This window comes from Neovison vison, chromosome 9, assembly GCF_020171115.1.
Source record: "Neovison vison isolate M4711 chromosome 9, ASM_NN_V1, whole genome shotgun sequence".
Taxonomy (NCBI): domain Eukaryota; kingdom Metazoa; phylum Chordata; class Mammalia; order Carnivora; family Mustelidae; genus Neogale; species Neogale vison.
Genome location: NC_058099.1, coordinates 34,682,460 through 34,702,051, shown reverse-complemented (window position 1 = coordinate 34,702,051; position 19,592 = coordinate 34,682,460). Strand labels below are relative to the sequence as shown.

At 47.1% G+C, this 19,592-nt stretch overlaps 1 protein-coding gene across 2 annotated transcripts in view; it reads right to left on the bottom strand.

Moving 5' to 3' along the window:
- PAX5 (paired box 5) overlaps positions 1-19,592 on the bottom strand; it is a 191,792-nt gene that overhangs the window by 65,043 nt on the left and 107,157 nt on the right. For both annotated transcript variants that reach the window (XM_044265343.1, XM_044265344.1), the window contains exon 7: positions 14,168-14,297. In XM_044265343.1, the coding sequence (XP_044121278.1) occupies positions 14,168-14,297 (130 nt within the window). The remainder of the gene's footprint in view (positions 1-14,167; positions 14,298-19,592) is intronic.

Sequence of the window (19,592 nt, the reverse complement as noted above, 5' to 3'; positions counted from 1 at the left end):
CAGTTTCTCAGCAGGAGACATGAAAGCTTTTTACAGGCAAAGCCCTCTATCGGCTTGCATATTCACTCTTGCGGGGAGACAGGACCTGAGCACTTGGCCATGGTCAAGGTGGCAAAGGCTCCATGAAGTCACAGGAAAGGGCACAGCTTACAGCTTATAGCCCATGTGCACTTCACCACAATCCCACACGAAGGAATGAGCCCAGACTATAACTCCCATTAGCAGATGTGAAAACTGAGGCTCGGGCAGGTGAAGGGCGTCCCCAAAGCCAGCAAGGAGTATGGCAGAGCTGGGGCGAAGACCTGCGATCCTGACTCCAGTCAGCCCAGTGCTCTTCCTTTCGTGGCAGACTGCCGCCACCTCTGGGCAAATGACAAGCATTCTAAACAGAGGAGGAACCAGCAGAAGCGAAAGGCTTGGAGTCACACCAGGTATGGCTGAGTTGGACGGTGGTAAAAAAACAGAAACAAAAACCAGGCCTGGATAAAGGGTTCCACTGGACCGCTTCACAGATGAGGTAGACAGATGACAGATGACAGTGACCAGGCAGGCTGAGAAACAAGGACAGGAAAGGGAAATAGTCCCATTCTAGAAGGATGAAGACTAAGTCTGGCATGGAGGGAGGGGCACCAGGATAGGAATCAAGGGATGTGGTTTCCAGGGTTGTCTTCCTTTCAGACACCCTGAGTTCTCAGTCCTCAGGGCTCCCATCTGCTCACTGAGGTAGTTATACTAGCTGATCCCTAAGAGCCCATCCAGCACCAAAAGTCCGGTGTCTTGACCCTGGGCAACCTGGGGAGGATACAATTGTCACGGTGGTGGGGCAGATAGAGACCGAGTGAGGAGCAGCAGCACTTGCGGATGTGGTGGGACAGGTCAGGTGGACATGGAGCAGAGGAGGAGCCCGACTCCCTCCCAGATGGTGAGTCAGGCCAGGTGTGGGGGCATGTGGAGTCCTCAAGGAGACTGCTCTCCTGAGCACTGGGGAGGTACGGCAGACCCTGTGACCACCCCTTCAAACATGCCTACAGCCTCATCTCCAGAACCTGTGAATTTGTCACCTTACAAAGCACAAGGGACTTGGCAGATGTGACCAGATCAGGAATTTTGATATGTAAAGGTGACCATGGATTACCCAGGTGGGTCCAGTGTAATCTCCAAGGGTCTCTACAGTGGGAGGGAGGAAGCTCAGAGTCATAGAAAATGTAAAAACAGGAGCAGAAATCAAAGGGGAGAAGATGATGCTACCTTGCTGGTTTTGAAGGTGGGTTAAGGGGTCATGAGCCAAGGAATGCAGGTGACTCCTAGAAAAAGCAGGAAAGGGGTATCTGGGTGGCTCAGTGGGTTAGAGCCTCTGCCTTTGGCTCAGGTCATGATCCCAGGGTCCTGGGATTGAGCCCCGAATCAGGCTCTCTGTTCAGCGGGGAGCCTGCTTCCCTTCCTGTCTCTCTGCCTGCCTCTCTGCCTACTTGTGATCTCTGTCAGTCAAATAAATAAATAAAATCTTAAAAAAAAAAAAGAAAGAAAAAGCAGGAAAAAGCAAATAAAAGGATTCCTCCCCCACCCCCAGGCCTCTAGAGTTTGGAACACAATTCTTTGATTTCAGGATTTCTGCCTCCCAGAATGGTTAAGATAATAAATGTGGGTCCTTGTAACCCCGGAAGCTTCTGGCAATTTGCTACAGCAGCAACTCAAAACTAATTCAGGAGGCCACTGGACCATCCAGATGAGGGAGCCATACAGCCTTCTCCAGGCGGGACATGTCCTACCCCTAGTAGGCTTTTTCACCATTCTCTTGCTGTGGAGGGCCCCAAGGCTCTCTGGCTTGGGCTGCTTTCCTGAGTACCAAAATTTTATTTTATTTTATTTTTAATCAAAAATCTTAAATCAACAGTTATATAGCACTTATGGTGTTCCAGGCAGTGTTTTTTGGTGTTTTTAAAAATATCAATTCATTTTACCACAGGACAAGTTTCTATCCCCATTTTATAGATGGAGAAACTGAGGCACACACTCTCGCATACAAACAATTGAGCAACCGAAGTCACCAATTCACAAGTGGCAGAGCTGGGATCTAAAGACGGGCGGTCTGGCTCCAGAGTCCATATGAGACATGGTGCAGTTTGATCAACTTCCACAGACCCGAGGGGCTGCTAGTGTAACTGTGCTGTGGGTGAACGTGAGAGAGCTCTGCTTGGATACCCCTGAGGACAGGGAGCTTACTACTGACAGAAACCATACAGTACAGAAGTTAGGGGAAAACCAGCTCTGCTTCTTACTGGTATGTGAACCCAAGCAGTTCCTTTAACTGTTAGCTGGGACAAAAATAGTACCTATGTTTCACAGAATAAGGGATGAAATGAAGCAAAGCTCATAACGAATGCTCAATAAACATTCACTATCATTGTGATTATCTCCTGAGGCGATCTATTCTAGTTTCGGAGGGCTCCAACTGTTAAAAAGTTCTTCTTCCCACTCAGCTGAAGCTTGCCTCCCTGTGCCTTTCCCTGATGTGCTCCTAGTAACCACACTTCTCCCCCCACACCCCTGAGCACAGAGGACATGGCAGCCGGGCCCCAAGGCAGCTGTCTTAAGCCACCAGCACTGGGGGACAAGATACCCTGCCTGCCCTCCTTCCTGGACCCTGTCCTTCTCTGTCTGCAGCCCCAGTATCAAATACTTAGCCCCGAAAATATGGACTCTCCAGCCTGTAGTGCTTGAGAAAAGTTCATGATGGTTCATCCAGAACATTAGAGAGGATGGAAGTTCTGTCCCTATTGACATGTTGGGTATCCATGAAACATGAAATGAAGTTTTCAAAAAATTGAACAATAATATGAGAAGTAAAAACCCATTTGTAGGAAATAAACCATATGCATATCAGCTGATATACATGCATTGAAGAGCTTCTGGAAGAACACAGACCAAACTCTGATGGCATCAGCAGGATGGGTTAGGGATGGGGTGAGGAGACATGATCTCTGCAGCTCTACGCACTTCTGTGACCCTTGGCTTTATTGCCCCATGGACATGTATTATGTGGCGATTAAAAAGGAATTATGAGGGGTTCCTGGGTGGCTCAGTCAGCTGAGCATCTGACTCTTGGTTTTGGCTCAGGTCATGATCTCCAGGTCGTGAAATCAAGCCCCTTTTCAGGCTCTGTGCTCAGCCCAGAGTCTGCTTAAGATTCTCTCTCTCTGTCTCCCACTGTCCTCCTCCTGCTCATGCACACTCTCTTTCTCTCTCAGATAAATAAATATCTCTTTTTAAAAAAAAGGAATTATGAAAAGGGGATTGCAAGATACCAAACAAAGCTTCAGAACAGAATCTTGGAGCACCAGGCTCTCCCAGAACAGGCTAGACATGGCCTCTTCCACACCTTGTTCCCCTAAGCCACAATCCAACCGAGGCCCCCATTCTCTCCTCGGTGCCCTCACATACTGTGGCTTCTCCCATGGTATCTGTCTTTTTCTTGTTTGTTTTGTTTTGCTTTGTACGTTTGCCTCCCCCCTCAGACTATGAGCATGTTGAGGGCAGGGACCCTACAACCCTCAAGGCTCGGGCTAGGCTACGGTCCAACAGGACGGAGATGCTGAGTTTTGATGAGGAGATGAGAGAGTGGGAGACAGAACGATGGAGGGATGAATGGCCACTCTGCAAACTGTCGGACACTACAGTTCGGTATGTTTTCTCCTCCAGATAATGGCAAGGCAGTAGTGATCTCTGACCAGGAGAACAAGCTAATGAAATCGCTATTTTAGGAAGATGGATCACAGCAGGGTGGGCTGGGAAGCTGGAGGCCCAGAGACCTGCTCGAAGGCTATTTGGAAAGGTCGGCTTCCAAGCGGCTCGCAAGTGTAAAAATCTATGAGTGTATTACCAGGATGGCCAACAGCTTTGTTTATTTTTATCCTACGAGATACAAGGTCAGAAACAACTACAGCACTTTCTGCTGAAATTATTTTTTTTAATTGGCACTGCACTTTCCACAAAGATTAATTCATTTATTCAACAAATAGTTCTTAGGGACTCCGCGCTAACCTGAAAGCAAATCAGATTTTCCTTAGATGTGCATTTTAATTATGGAAATACTTGAATTTCATTTTGGCTTCAAAATGATCAGAACTTCAGCTTCTCTGAACCTCTGAATATCGTTCCAAACACTAAAATTCCAAAATTCCAGGTGTTTATAGAATCTGTAATGGTAAGTCTACTTCACAATCCCAAACCAAATACTTTAAACCCCAATTGGATTCACCTTGAATCTTTCTGGAAAGCAAATAGCCCTGTATCTCTGGGGAAAGTTCCAGGCTCACATGCTGAGTTTTTTTTTCTGGTTGTGGTTTCCTGAAGCACAACATCTCGTTTGGAGAGAGAGTGGCATCACTACACTGGGATGAAACGCCGTGTTGCTGCCTGTTCTCGAGAACTTTACACTCAGTACTCCAGGGGATTGGTTACGTATCAGGATGAGCTACCTGCTGAGCTGACATCTGGGGAAAGCCATTCCAGGCAGGCAGAATGGCCTGAGCAAAGGCCTGGAGTTGGACACAGGCAAGGCCAGTTGGACAGCCTGTGGCCAGCCCTTCCTGGCTTGAGAGAGCTATTTTCTGTGGGGGCAGGAGTAGCAACCAGAAGAGACGAGGAAGGATCAGGACTGTAGCAAAGCCAAGAACTTGTAAGGCCACAGGGGGCGGCCAGCCTGGTAAATTACTGAGCTGCCCAGGAATCCACGGCAAATGGGAGAGCCCAGCCCACCCTCCTCCCCGCACCCCTGCCACACACACACACAGGGACCGCCACTTCTCAGCTCTACTGGGTGGCTGCACGGTGATGTGGACCCAAGATGGACACGTTTTTCAATTTTCCAAGACAAGAGAGATGTTTTAATCTTTATGTTAAATCTCCTGATTTTAACGCACCTTTAAATTTAATTTTTTGATAATCATATATTGACAACATTTGAAAACTTAAACATGTAAATAGTATTTGGGAAAAAGTCCTCTTACCATACCCAGTTCACAGCTTCTGCCTAAACATGGTTATTAAGTTCCCAAGTATCCTTCTAGGGTTTCTTTATGCATGTGTGCGCAAACACAATATGCATTCCCATTGTCCTTCTGTTCTTTACACAAAAGGTAGCATTCGGTACATGCTAGTCTCGCTTTTTTCATGAATAATGTATCTCGAAGATCCTTTCCTACCAGGACATAGAGAGTGTCCTCATTCTTTCCTACAGAAGAACAACCGTGAATTGGATGGCTAAGCTACTCTTGACTTCAACAGTTCCCCACTGATGGACACTTGGGCTGTTCTCCTCTGATCTTTACAATGTCAGTCAAAGCTTTTTTTTTTTCTCTTAAGTTTGAAGAACACAACACAGGGCACCTGGGTGGCTCAGTGGGTTAAAGCCTCTGTCTTCAGCTCAGGTCATCTCAGGGTCCTGGGATCGAGTCCCACATCAGGCTCTCTGCTCAGCAGGGAGCCTGCTTCCCCTCCTCTCTCTCTGCCTGCTTGTGATCTCTCTCTGTGTGCCAAATAAACAAATAAATAAAATCTTTTTAATAAAATAAAATAGAAAAATAAAATAAAAAACACAATGCAGACCAAACAAGCTTTGGGCTGCACCCTGGGTACACAGAATGCCAGCCGAGGGAGGTGTTGGGCCGTGGCTGGGCCTATCAAGTTCACAGCATGGATACCTATCTGGACTTTGCAGATACTTCACGTTGGGGTTGCTAGTGGGAAAGGAAATCGGAATCACTTCATTGGAGTATGGCTTCAGGTAAGTACTGCCTAAAGATTCTTTGCCTTTGAGGTGGTGAAATCCCCATCACCAGAGGTAACCAAGCCCTGATGTAGAAAAATTCTCAGGTGAGTGAAGAGAGGGGTCATCCAACCTCTGAAGTTAATTCCCACTGGTTTTTCAGAGCCCCCCCCAAAGCCTGACTATGGGCTGGGCCCCATTAGCAACAGAGAGAGAACTAAGAAATAGTCCCACCCTTTCCACATCTCACTTGCTCACTCGTTTCACAGTTAAAAGGCATCTACCAAGGCTAGATCTTGTCAGGAATTCCCTTCCCCGAAATCTACCCAAAGTTTCTCATCACTGGGATCTCAGATTAAATGCCACATTTTTAGAGCGGCTCAGCTTTGTCCCCACACTCACTCGCCATCACCCTTCAACCAGCTGGTTCCTCCAAAACGCAAGCCTTGAGGAAATTAAGTTGCACATTTTTTTTTCTCCCGTTGCTGTGAATTGTCTGGCTCTTCCCAGCAGATAAGCCCGGTGGGGACAGGGTCAGGCCACCAGGACCACCATCGTGCCCCAGCTGGGCACACGGTGAGAGTCCAGTAAACAGTAACTATCCGTGCTATGCTCCTTTCCGAGAACACATCTTTTGACACCCCAGTATCTTCCATGGGAATCCTAGGCAAGCCCCAGGGCTGAGCCCTTGTCACGTGATGCTGTATTGTAGCTTTAATTGTATTTTTTTGGCGGCATCTTTGGCAGACGGGACACACAAGGCATTTCTCATCTTTTAGTTTTTGCTATTCATTATGATTTCACCCTGAGCTTATTTTTGAGGTTCTGATTGAGCCTCAAAGGCCCATGACAAACAGATCCGAGAGGTGCTCCCCGTGGAAAGATGAACCAACGGTCAGCCATTCAGAGTGGCTTGGCACTGGCCAGAACTTCTGGTACAAGAGCCCAGAAACACGCTAATCACTACCATCTGTTGAGTGTTTATATGTGCCAACCACTGTGCTAAGACTCTGCGGCGACCATGCCTGTTAATCTCACAGGAAGCCTACGCGCGAGCTCTGTCTGGGCTTCGTTTTATGGATGGGAACTTAGGCATGGAGGTTAGTAACCTGTCCAAGGTCAGCCAGCTAGAATATGGGGACACTGGGCTCCAAGCTAAGAAGTCTGGCTTTCCTGCTGACATTCTCAATTATATGCTAGAAGAAACACCCTCCAGAAATTTAAATTGGGTGGGTTTTTTTGGTTGTTTTTTTTTTTTTGGTCCATCCCACCACATAACGGCAGCAGGCCACAAAGGTCAGAGCTCTGAGTGAGCCCTAGTTCCAGCTCTAACTCACTGGATGTGACCTTGAGCAGGTCACCTCCCCTCTCAGGACCTGGGTCTCCCCGGCTGTCAGGTGAGCAGTTGGAATGCATGACCTTCCCACCCTGCCCATCTGTGGTTGGGATGTTTTCCTAAGGGAGGCTGGGAAGTGCAACACAGGCTCCTGGGCCCTCCAGATTGCCTTCTCCCCCAACTACCCACACACCCTCAGATGTCCCTGTGGAGGCTCTCAAACTCTCTTCCCCTACCGTCCCATTATATCCTTGCAACAGCCAAAGCAGACAGGCAGGGCAGGAATCGCCATCCCCGTTTCATAGACAGGTAAACTGAGGCTCAGAGGACAATCTATTTGCTGAAGGATAGGACAATGAAGTGGGAAGGTCCAGGCTTCCGCCCATTCCTCTGACTCCCAGTCTAGTGCTCTTTCATTTAGTCTTCAGCTATTGCTCAGATGAAAAAGGCAGGGGCAGGGAGGGCTTTCTTGGGCTGCCAAGTCTGGGGTATGGAGGCTCCAAACATTGAACCTAGGGGTAGATCAAATCAGAGCTGGTGGTCTTAGGGATTCAGCATCCTTCTGTCTTCTGCATCTGCAGCCCACTAGTGGTCTCTTTTGCTTAGAGAAGACAGTGCCCGGGGGAGCCTCATACCCCAGGGTCCTCCACCACCCAAATTTACTTGAGAAGAAGCCTCCCTCGGTCTCCTCCCTCCATCCTAACTGCTGATGCAAAAAGATGGTCCTCAGGGGAAGAAGGCCAGCAAGTACACAGGCTGTCCCCATTCCTTTGTTCTTCCAGGCAAAGGTCAGCTGGGCACCGCTGAGGGCAAGCCTGCTGGGTCCTTCACCAGTAGGGAGATGAGCAGAAGTGGGGAGCCTGGCATCCTACCTGCTGTCCTCCCTGGCAGGTAGGCACAGTGGCTGCCCCATTGGCAGACCTGTGGCCCAAGGACACATCTGCAGATAATTAGTCCCAATCAGGACGATCCCAAACTGCTGATGATGCAGAAACGAGCTGGCCATGTCACTGGTTTGCAAATGGTGAGCAGTTTCTGAACCGTGGCCCTGGCTGGTAGAGCCGGAGTTTAACTTAATATTTAATGTGGCATATAAACGATGGAGAGAAACTGACTCATTCTCTAATGAGATCTTCCCTGCATAGTGTAAGGGCCGAGATGGAGCAGGACACAGGCCACCTCAACCCAGGCGCATCGACTCCAGGTAGAGCGTTGGGCTGGCTTACGGTCCCGTTGGGCACCAACTACGCTCCGGGCTCTGTGGGGAGTGGAGAAGGTAAGGCGTGGGGCTGGAAGCTTCAAGGTCTCCCCAAAGAGTTCAGAACTGTATCAACACATCCACGAACACAAGTGGAATTCAATCACTACCCCGTGGTCACACGGAGGCCCATCCTAACAGCTCTAGGGGGCATTCCTTCAAGGCGTTCTTAACACTTCTCAGTGGGGTCAGCAACTGCCCCCTAGAGGGTGTTTGGAAAATTTGTGGGGGCTTTTCGACGACTGAGAGGCATTGCTGCCCACCGTGAGGTTTCCTTTCATCTTGCACAACTATCATGTCCTGCCCAACAGGACAGGTGAAAATTCTGTTTATAATTATTTGAATCTAGCACTGAACTTCATTTACATATAAATGTGAACTTGCAATTTCCAAGGTCTTAATACACACTGCATTTTCTAGGAATGCAATGACTGTGTAAACCGAGCAAAGCTCATACTTTATTTTACTTGGAACTTTGCCGGCAGTTCCTCACCTATCCATAAAGTCAAGCTCGCCGTAGAAGTAGGTACGAGTCTCTAAGCCTGCTCAGGGCTGTGGCTGATTCACAGCGATCCTGTGCATGGGCAGGCTCCGAATTACTTCATCATGTCTTGCTGTCTAATCAGGCAGAGTACTTACGTATCAAAGTATATACTATTTTTTAAAAGATTTTATTTGTCTATTTGAGAGAGAGAGAGCAGCAACTGGGGGACAGAGGGAAAGGCAGAAGCAGACACCCTGCTGAGCAGGGAGCCCAATGGGGGGCTCGATCCTAGAACCCTGGGATCAAACACGAGCCAAAGGCAGACGCTTAACCGACTGAGCCACTCAGGCGCCCACAAAGTACACTGTATTAATTATAAACAAGTTATAAATAATTTCACTTTCATTCTTCCTGTACCTCATAATTAAGAGATTATTTTTATTTTATTTGAAATCAGATGTGAAGATAGTCTTTATGAACTCAAGTTCAGGAGAGTGAAGGGGCATTGTTAATGTCTGCTGTTCCAAGGGGATGCTGGCTGGGATGGGGCAGAGAACCTCAACATCACAGTACCCCATAAAACACAGGAAGGACCGGGCCATCTTCCCCTGAATCCTCATTATACAAGCCTCCCACCTGCCTGGGTGTGCCCGTGCCTCTGTGTGTGTGTCCTTTATATTTTTTCACACCAATGGGATCATACGTCACACGGTGTTTTACAAATTGCTTATGCACTTAAAAATATATCTCAGACATTTATTCATTTCAGCATAGACAGCTCTACCTAATTCTTTTTAATTGGTTTGATTGGTTGCATAGTATTTTGTGCTAGGAGGAGCCATCATTCATTTAACCAGCCCCTGTTGACAGACACTGCATTGTTTCCATTTGTTTGCCATCATAAATAATTCTATAATTATTATACAGAGATAGGTATCACTGTGCATCTACGTGCATATATCTGTGATCCACATATGAAAGTTCTGGGTTAGAGGGCAGGTGCGGGCATTTAAACTTTTGATGGATATTGCCAAATTTCCCTCCAAAACAGGTTACACTGATTTGTAAAGAGAGTATGAAAATACTTGTTTCTCATACCTTCTCCAACACTGGCCCTCAAGAAACACTTCAGTCTTTGATAAGCTAGTGGGTTTTTTAAAGCGTCTCATGATTGTTTTAATTTGCAGTATATTTTTTTAAAGATTTTATTTATTTATTTGACAGAGAGATAGAGAGCACAGGTAAGCAGAGCAGCAGGCAGAGGGAGAGAGAGAAGCAGGCTCTCTGATAAGCAGAGAGCCCGACATGAGGCTCAATCCCAGGACCCTAGAATCATGACCCGAGTCGAAGGCAGATGCTTAATCAACTGAGCCACCCAGGCGCCCCTAATTTGCAGTTTTAAAATCATGAGTCAGGTGAGTATCTTTCATGCACTGTTGGACATCTGCATTTTTCCCAGTGAATCACCTACCCATAGTCTTGACCTGTTTTTTCTACTGATTTTTTTCCTTGTTCATTTCATTTTTTTTTTAAGATTTTGTTTATTTAGAGAGAGACAGTGAAAGAGAGCATGAGAGGGGAGAAGGTCAAAGGGAGAAGCAGACTCCCCATGGAGCTCGAAGCCCACCCGATGTGGGACTCAATTCTGGGACTCCAGGATCATGACCTGAGCTGACCAAAGGCAGTCGCTTAACCAACTGCGCCACCCAGGTGCCCTTTCCTTATTCATTTCTAAAAGTTCTTTATATATTAAGAAATTACCTTTTTTGTCTTCCGTGTTCCATATTTACCCCCCCATTTTATTCTTTGTCTTTTGAATGTTTTTACATCACATACAAAAGACTTATATATTTAACTGTCATTTTTATTATTTTTTCTTTGTCTTTTATAATTTGGAACAGATTTTTAAAGGTCTTCCCCACTCTAAGATTATAAAATGTAGCCCTCGTTTTTTTTAGTTTACTATTGGTTCCGTTTTTTACACTGAAAGTTTAGTTCAACTTGGAATTTATTTTGATATAAAAAGTGAGGTGTGTATCCAACAAGCCCAGCTGTCTCAACACCACTAACTGAATGGTTTATCTTTACCAATTTGAAATACTACGTTATCAACACCCACATATATTTGGATCTATTTAAGGACTCTCTATGCTGTTATATTTGTCTGTTTACTTTAGTTTCGATTACAAATAGTTTTAGGGGCACCTGGCTGGCTCAGTCAAGAGAGCAAATGACCCTTGATCTCTGGGTTGTGAGTTTGAGCCCCGCATTGGGTATAGAGATTAGTTAAGTAAATAAACTCTAAAAAAGCCCTAAAAATAGTTTTAGTTGCTGCTGATTTATCATAATGGTTTTTGTTTCTTTTTTTTCCTTAATCCCCTTTTATTTTTATTTTTATTTTTTTATTAATATATAAAGTATTATTAGCCCCAGGGGTACAGGTCTGTGAATCATCAGGCTTACACACTTCACAGCACTCACCATAGCACATACTCTCCCCAGTGTCCATAACCCAGCCACCTTCTCCATACCCCCATCATAATGTTTTTAAATAGGCTATGACTTTTGCTCATTTCTCTATTTCAGAGTTTTTTAGCTATTCTTGAGTGTTTATTCTTCCAGTATTTTTGTATCATTTTGATATGTTAAAAAAAATTCTGCTGCTAGTTTGATTGGGATTGCTTTGAATGAGTAGATTACTTAGGGGAAACTGACATCTTTATGATATTGAGTTTTCCCGCTCAAGAACAAGTTATATCTCTCCATTTATTCTTTTATGTCCTTAGTGGAGTTGAAAGCGAGGTTTATTCCTCAGCCTCTGGGGGTTTTTTGGTGCTATTGTTAAAGGACTCTTTTCTTCTATTAGTTTTCTAGCTAGCTATTGTTTGTTTACTCACGAGAAAGCTAATGATTGTATTTGTAATTAGAATACTTCCAATATTTCAAAATCAAGCATATGGTTATGCAAAATCAAGACATGGGTGAACTTTTAAAAATCAGATTGAATTTTTTTAAACAAGATTTTTAAATTTATTCTTAGAGAGAGTGCTCACCAGAGCAGAGGGAGAGGGAGAGAGAATCTCCAGCAGCCTCCCTGCTATGTGCGGAGCATAGTGCAGGGCTCTCACAACCCTGAAAGCATGAGCTGAGCTGAAACCACGAGTCAGACACTCCACTGACTGAGCCACTCAGTCCCCCCTGGATTTAAAACATTTGTAATAAGGGTGCCTGTGTGGCTAAGTGGGTTAAGTGACTGCCTTCAGCTCAGGTCATGATCCTGGAGTCCCAGGATCAAGTCCCCCATCAGGCTCTCTGCTCAGTAGGGAGTCTGCTTCTCCCTCTGACCTCCCCTTTCATGTTCTTTCTTTCTCTCACACATAAATAAATAAAATCTTTTTTTTTTTAATTGTCATAAGGGGCACCTGGGTGGCTCAGTGGGTTTAGCCTCTGCCTTTGACATGAGCTCATGACATGATCTCAGGGTCCTGGGACTGAGCCCCGCATCGGGCTCTCTGCTCAGCAGGGAGCCTGCTTCCCCCCTCTCTCTGCCTACTTGTGATCTCTCTCTCCCTGTCAAATAAATAAGTAAGTAAATAATCTTTAAAAAACTGTAATAAAATAAAACAGCTCAGAATTGCACATGATCACAAAGTGGTCCTAGGTATAGTAAGAGCCCATCATGTAACGTGATACTGATTTTTCCCAACAGCTTTCGCCTGCCACCTCATACCTCGCTCTCATAACCCTCCGTCCTCCTCCACAGAAACACCCCTTCAGCAGTGAACACCCTGGAACACACCTCTGTGGAAGGACAGGCAAAACAGCCCATTTTTTTTCTATTTTTCCCAAAAAAAGGCAGAAAATATTTCTTCCAAGGTAACCATCCACGACCTGAGTGCTTTTACAATTCTACAGCAGATAATTTAATGTGCTTTTAGGAAAGATGAGAGTTAAAAACAACACAAAGAGTAATAATGGGTCAGGGGTTAGAATTATCTCTAAAATTAAAAAATAATTTAAAGATCAAGCATAATTCTGACTTTGCTCTGGGGTACAAACAAATCTTTGGTCAAAGGTTTACCTAAAAACTCAATCCACTCCCAGACCTGCTGCCTGGGCCCAACCGCAGCCTTTCAGGAGGAGAGGGGTTCTCGCTGTCTTAGAGCCTATATGACACCCAGCCCTCTCCCCCAAAGTTCTAACCCAAGCCCAGTTCCCAGCTTCCCTGACATAACCATAGCCCACCCGTACTTCTAAGACCCCCTGTCTGTTCCTTCTTACCATGTCCTGCCTAGCAGCCTACAGGGACTTTCTGCGACCCCCGGCTGGACCCCTCGGCTCTGGGCCAAGCGCCAGCCCCAAGGCTCCCACTATCTGTCTGTCTAGTATCTGAGACTGCTTCCTGCCTGCCCACTAGGACAAACGTCCAGAGTCTGTCCTTCCATATTATCTCACTGGTATCAGAGCGCGAAAAGGTATCTGCCTAACCCAGCCCTTCTAGTCCAGCCCCCTCTGCGGCACCAAGTTCAACAGTGGTGACTGGCCACCGCGAGAAGGCCTTGACACAGCAACGCACATCGGTGCTTGCTGTGTGCTGAACAAGTCTAAGCACCTTTTATGAATGAATGAATGAATGAATCCTTGCAATAACACCATGGGTCAGGCGCTATCACCATCCCCATTGTAGGGATTTATTTTTTAAACGCGGCCCAGAATTCTTACATGATCTTCCCATGATTACAGAGTGAGTCAACTGGCAAGTTCAAATCCAGCAGCGTGCCTCCAGGGTCCAAACTCTTTACACTGAGAGCGAAAGAGGCTGGCCTTGGGCCTTCCAGAAAGGCAGCTACTTTGTATCCACCAGACACCTTCTAGCCTAATCCTCCTGCCCTTTTTGACTGGCCTCTGCCTGGAAACCTGAAATGCCAATGCCAGTTTGCCAGAAGTGTGCTCTTTCTCAAGTCTCACCAGCCAGAACCGTCCTTCTCACGAGAGGGACTGAACACCAGGCCCCACCCACTTTCTGAAATCACCGAGGCCCCAAGGGCCTTGCCTGCCCTCCGTCCCAGCTCATAGTCCCTTGGGCATTTTTTCTCCTCTGGCTTTATCGGGGCAACAGAGAGCCTGTTCTCACCACAGTCACAACTTCTGGGCCCAGCAGTCTCCTGCCTGACCGATACCAGGACCTCATATCGTTATTAAAACAAAAAATGTCCAGTCAAGTCCAAAAGCACCAAGCCACTCACGGCATGCAGGCAATCTCAGTCTCTCTGTGCCAATCTCTCTCTCTCTCTCTCTCTCTTCCACCTTAGGTGCCCTCACCTGTCACAATGGGGTAGGACTGTGGCCCAGGCACACTGCTCCCGATGTCGGCAGGGGTGGGACTGGTCAGGTTGGCCTTCATGTCATCCAGGCCTCCAGCCAGCGAGGCCATCGCTGAATACTCAGTGGTCTGAAAGAAGAAACAAAACAGAGAGAGCTCAGTATCCAGACTCCAAAACACCTTGGCCAAATGTCAGCACCAACCACATTCTGGGGTTCAGCCCATGCCGGTGCCAAGGCCCACTGAGGGCTCACAACCCCCTTTCCCCACCCCCAGTGTTGAGAAAGCAGGCTCGCCTCAATAGAACAAGACGGGTGTCCAAACTCAGCAGTTGTCCCTGGGGGAGGAGGTGGGCGGTCTTCGGTGCAGCTGCACTAGAATCCCAGCCTAGCTTCCGGTCCCTGCAGGTTCCACCTGCCCTGTCCTGGCGGCCACAGACGGCCACTCCCACGCAGGGAGGGAGATACCAGCAACCAAGAACAAGGCAGAGATAAGAGTCATGCTGCCAAGAGGATGGAGAGAAAAGTGTCCGACTTCAATGCTCTTAAACCACAGACGCAGAATCCCAGAAACAAGGTTAAGAGGAGTCTGAAACATCATCATGCCACGCCTTCATAGAGGCCCAAGACAAAGAGGGTTCTGTCCACGGCCAACAGGGCAGAATCCCAGTGCAGGGAGTAGTCCCCCAAAATCTTTCACTCAAAATCCAATACAATATGACCAAACGAACCACAGTTTGGCGAGCACCTGTCTGCTGAGAACTTCGGGGTGCACAGCTCGGACTGAGCATGTTCACACCAACTGTGGGCACGTCGCCCACAATCGTGTTCCTTTCTTTAAGCCATTTCATGAAATCAGAGCTTGGGATGAGTCATTTCCTTGGCATCCATGCCATCATCACAGCAGTCTCCAAAAGATGCCAGCCTTGGTCTTCCCATTCAGGGACAGACAAAATGAGAAGCATGAATGCCAGGTCCCTTCCTTCCACCTAACCCCCAGGTCGATCTTCAGGTAAAGAAAATATTTGCAGGGGTGCCTGGGTAGCTCACTGGGTTAAAGCCTCTGCCTTCGGCTCAGGTCACGATCCCAGGGTCCGGGGATCAAGCCCCACATTGGGCTCTCTGCTCAGCGGGGAGCCTGCTTCCCTCTCTCGGTCTCTGCCTGCCTCTCTGCCTACTTGTGATCTCTGTCATCAAATTAATAAATAAAATCTCTAAAAAAATATTTGCAAACACCTAAGCCAAAGACTTGGGTGTGCATATCAAATTCTGGTATAAGCAGTTCTCTCCAGGAGCCTGGTCTCACCTACAAAAGGCACATCCCTGTCTGTCCAGGCTTATGTCCTTGGCAGACAGAGACAGAGAAGCAAGCAGTCTTCTGAGAGGAGATGCAGGCACCTTGGGTAGGAGGCTGAGGACTGAGCCATAGGGTACAGAACCGGGGGAGCCCCTGGGCCAGTGGCAGGCAGGCAGGACTCAGACACAGGTACATTCCTGCTGCTTCTCTTGGAATATGAATTAGAAAGAATTCTTGGGCAGCTCAAAGTGGGGTGGTTGGCAGCCGTGAGTCAGCAAGGTGCTGCAGGCCCAGGCACCCTGCCATGAGCCCTCCTGAGGACATCTTTGTTTGGAGCCCCTGGGCTCTCCATCATCTCCAGCAAAGGCTGATTCTGAAACATGCAGAGAAAAGCACAGTTTTCTGAGGAGGAAGGACGAGAGGGGGACACATCTCCCTGCCATCAGGAATCACTGTAGAGCCGTAGTAATTAAGACAGGGTGGGATTGGCACGGGGCAGATAAATAGATCTGTGAAACAGAAGCGAGTCCAGGAGCTGATCTGTGCATATATGGAAACTTGATATATGAGAAAGGGGATGTACAAATCAGCAGGGAAGGATGGCCTCTGATCAACAGTGTGAGGGGGACCCGGTTATCCATTCAGAAACAAGGGGGGAAAAAGAAATTAGATCTTTACTTCATACCAGACACAAAAATCAATTCCAGGTGGATTGGAGACCTAAAAGGAAAAGGCAAAGGCATCTAACGTGGTTGGCTCTAGGTCCAGCCAAAAATCCTTGGGGAAAAGCCTGCCCTTCAAAAGGAAACTAGTGGTCCTGGGATAATAACACAGGTTTCTTGGTCACTGTGAGGACAGCAGTGGGTCCCAGCTATCCCTCTGCCCTGATCTGATGCCTCCTCCTCCAGGAAGTCCTTCCTGACTACCACTCCTTAGGAGGCAGGAGACCTGTCTGTGCTCTGCTGGCCCCACCAAGTGGTCATGCCAGGGCAATGAGAACCACAATCTTCACACCCATGTCAAAAGCTCACATTTATTGATCCCTTGCTCTGCGTTAGGAGCTTTACCTGAATGTTCCATTTAATCCTCACAGTAACTCCATGAAATAGGTTCTATGTTATTCCCATTTACAGACGATGAACTGAAACCTATGAAAGAAGTGAAGTAGCTTTCCTTAAAGTCATACAACGTCTAGGTGCCACAGCCAGGATTCCAATCGAATCCACCTGACTCCCAAGTCTTGAAAATAACTCTAATGATTTTCAAACTGTGAGTCCTGGCCTGTAAACACATGTGAAATCAATTTGCTAGTGCCAATATTGTAAAAAAATTGAAATTAGAATGGACTAGAACAGAAAATATCTAAGGTTCACACACACAGCAAGAGTAAGTCCTGTTTTAGAAATCTGTTTCACGTATAAGTGGATACAGGTCTACTAAGTAGAGGTGAGAATATGTTTCTTGCTTCAGGTCAGGACCAGGAAAGTTTTCATTCCATGCAGCGAGGAGCTGTTGGGCAAAGATCACTGTCTAGACTTCGTCCTCCACCGAATGGGACCTGGTCATGCCCATTAGCCTCCTAATTTCCTAAAAAAAGGAACCTGGAAGGCAAGCTCACTGGAACAGTTCCTTCAGTGCATTGCCATGAGCAAAAAAGGAGGTCAAAACAATTCTGTAAGGGTGTCTTTCAAGATGGTGTCTTCTGGAGCTCCTGGGACTCTGGGGTAGAGGACAGGGCTCCTTCTTCTCTGTGCTCCCAAGTGCCCTTGTGGAAGCCTGAGCATAATGAATGTTCAGTGTTTATTGAGACTTTCTTGTGCACAAAATGGATTTTGAAGACCAGACATGTTCTCTGATTCTCAGCCACAAACCCCAAGGGAAAAGACACGTGGCCCAGAAGCTTTATCCAAGAGGAGCTGGAGCACAGAACCATTCGTTGAATGTGGAGTGAGAAGTGGTCAGGACAGGGTTCTTGGGCAGGTGGGACTGAACCCGGGTTTGGGTGATCCCCAACCCCCAAGGCTGGTAAGTGCTGAAAGAAGGCTCAGAGGTAAGAAGACAGGAGGGATCTGGAAACAGGGCACATGCCAATCATTGAAGGAAGTGAAAGTAGAAAAAGGCAAATATGGAAAGGCAGTCGAGCTAGGATTCGACTGTGAAAGGCTTGCACAGGGTACATATGGATGAAAACATGAATCGGTGACCCTTAGGCGGGCCAGGCAGCAATCTCAACCAAGAGCCAGCAACCCTGCGTCCCTCCCTACCCCACTGCCAGACCTACTCTCTTCCTGGACTCCAGCCTGGGCAGCTGGGTCTGCAAGGGAAAGCTTTCATCTCCCTCAAGAAAGCAGAACCAATCTGGGTTTAAGAAAATTACGAGGGTAGCCAACTAGGATATTCTGCCTCTTAATTTTTTGATGTCCGGTTGGAAGTGTCTTCTAGGTATTTGATTTTGTTTTAGTCAATAGATTGATTGTCAAAGTTTGTCCAGTCACCTTCATAGTTGGGTTTGGATCACCTTTCCAAGATAAAAATCTGTAACTTGTGTTACACATGTGGTAGGAGGTCCAAAAATCCAGTCTCCCAACCACGACTGGCTGCCAGAAGGTAGAGTGAACTTCCCTAAAGACTGGGGGTCCTGGGGACAGGGGACTTGGAAACCAGTTCTCAGCTGTCCTTGGCTATCTGTACCTCCCACCACCACCACGGGGTGGTTTGGCCCAAGTCTAGACCCTTCTTTTGTAGGATTCCACAGCTGTTATTCTGCTCCTGCATGAGCCAAGGGATGCCATCGTTTAGTTTTGGTGTTAGTTTGTTTGGTGTTAGTTTAGGACTTCCCTAAGTCCTCATCATTGCCCATCCCTTGGGGCTGCTGCTGATTCTCTCCAATCTCCTGGGCTCCCTTCCTCCCATGGCTGCTCCTTAGCCACTCCCAGCAGTCCTACCCTAGAGGACTCATCTCACTGGTCACGTAGAAAACTCCTACACTGTCCACAAGACCCAGCTCCAATGTCACCTCCTTGGTGAAGCCATTCCTGAGTCCCCCACTTCTACAAAGAAATCATGAATCTGTCTATGCTTCCCTACTTCCACAGACCTCCATTACCATACTTCTACCATGTTTAATGGCCATTTGTCTCTCTCCCTCTAGGCTGTCTTGAGAGCATGGAATAGGGAACATTCCTAGAGCCCCCTAAGCACATTAGCCACAGCACTTAAAAATTAACTGAGAAGGGGGCGCCTGGGTGGCTCAGTGGTTTAAAGCCTCTGCCTTCAGCTCAGGTCATGATCCCAGGATCCTGGGATCCAGCCCCGCATCGGGCTCTCTGCTCAGCAGGGAGCCTGCTTCCTCCTCTCTCTCTGCCTGCCTCTCTGCCTACTTGTGATATCTGTCAAATAAATAAATAAAATCTTAAAAAAAAATTAACTGAGAAGTGTTTGAACAAGAACCCTAAGTGATACGCTAACTTTCCCCTGCCCCACCCCCAACTCTCCCCTCATCAAGTCAGGCGACCAGAAAACAAGGTCCTTGGCCACCATGAGTTAAAACCTCTGGGGAAGAGCTTTCACTCTTCTGTGAGAAAATAACAGGCATTCAACATTTGTTAGAGGAAATAAAAGAGCCATATGAAGAACTTTTTTTTTAAACCTCTGAAGACGCTGCTCATTAGAATATTCAAAGTCCTTGCCAGTCTCTCCCCAGTTCAGCACCCCTGATGTGTTTTCCTCCTACTGAGTAGTTAACCTGCCTGTGGTTGAGTAAGAGGAACCTTGGAAACCACGGCTTGCCCGTTTTTGCTTTGGCTGCCAAGAAGCTCAGTCAAATTCAGTGTTCAACCACCACAACCACAACATTGCTGGCACCTGGCGCTAGGACCTTCCCTCTTTTGCCACGTCATTTCTGAACTTTTTCTCAGCCTTAACTTACTAACTTAGGTACGTGTAATTGTTTACTTTGCAGGACATCTCAGGTCCTTTGTGAAACTGGAAACTGGACGAGGTAGAAAGAATGACAGATAAAGGAAGATGGAAAGGAAGGTCAGGAGACAGAAAGAGGAGAGAGAAGGCATTACTGGTGCTTCTGGTAACTGTGACAATGTACTTCCACTTCTCATAGTTATTTGGGGG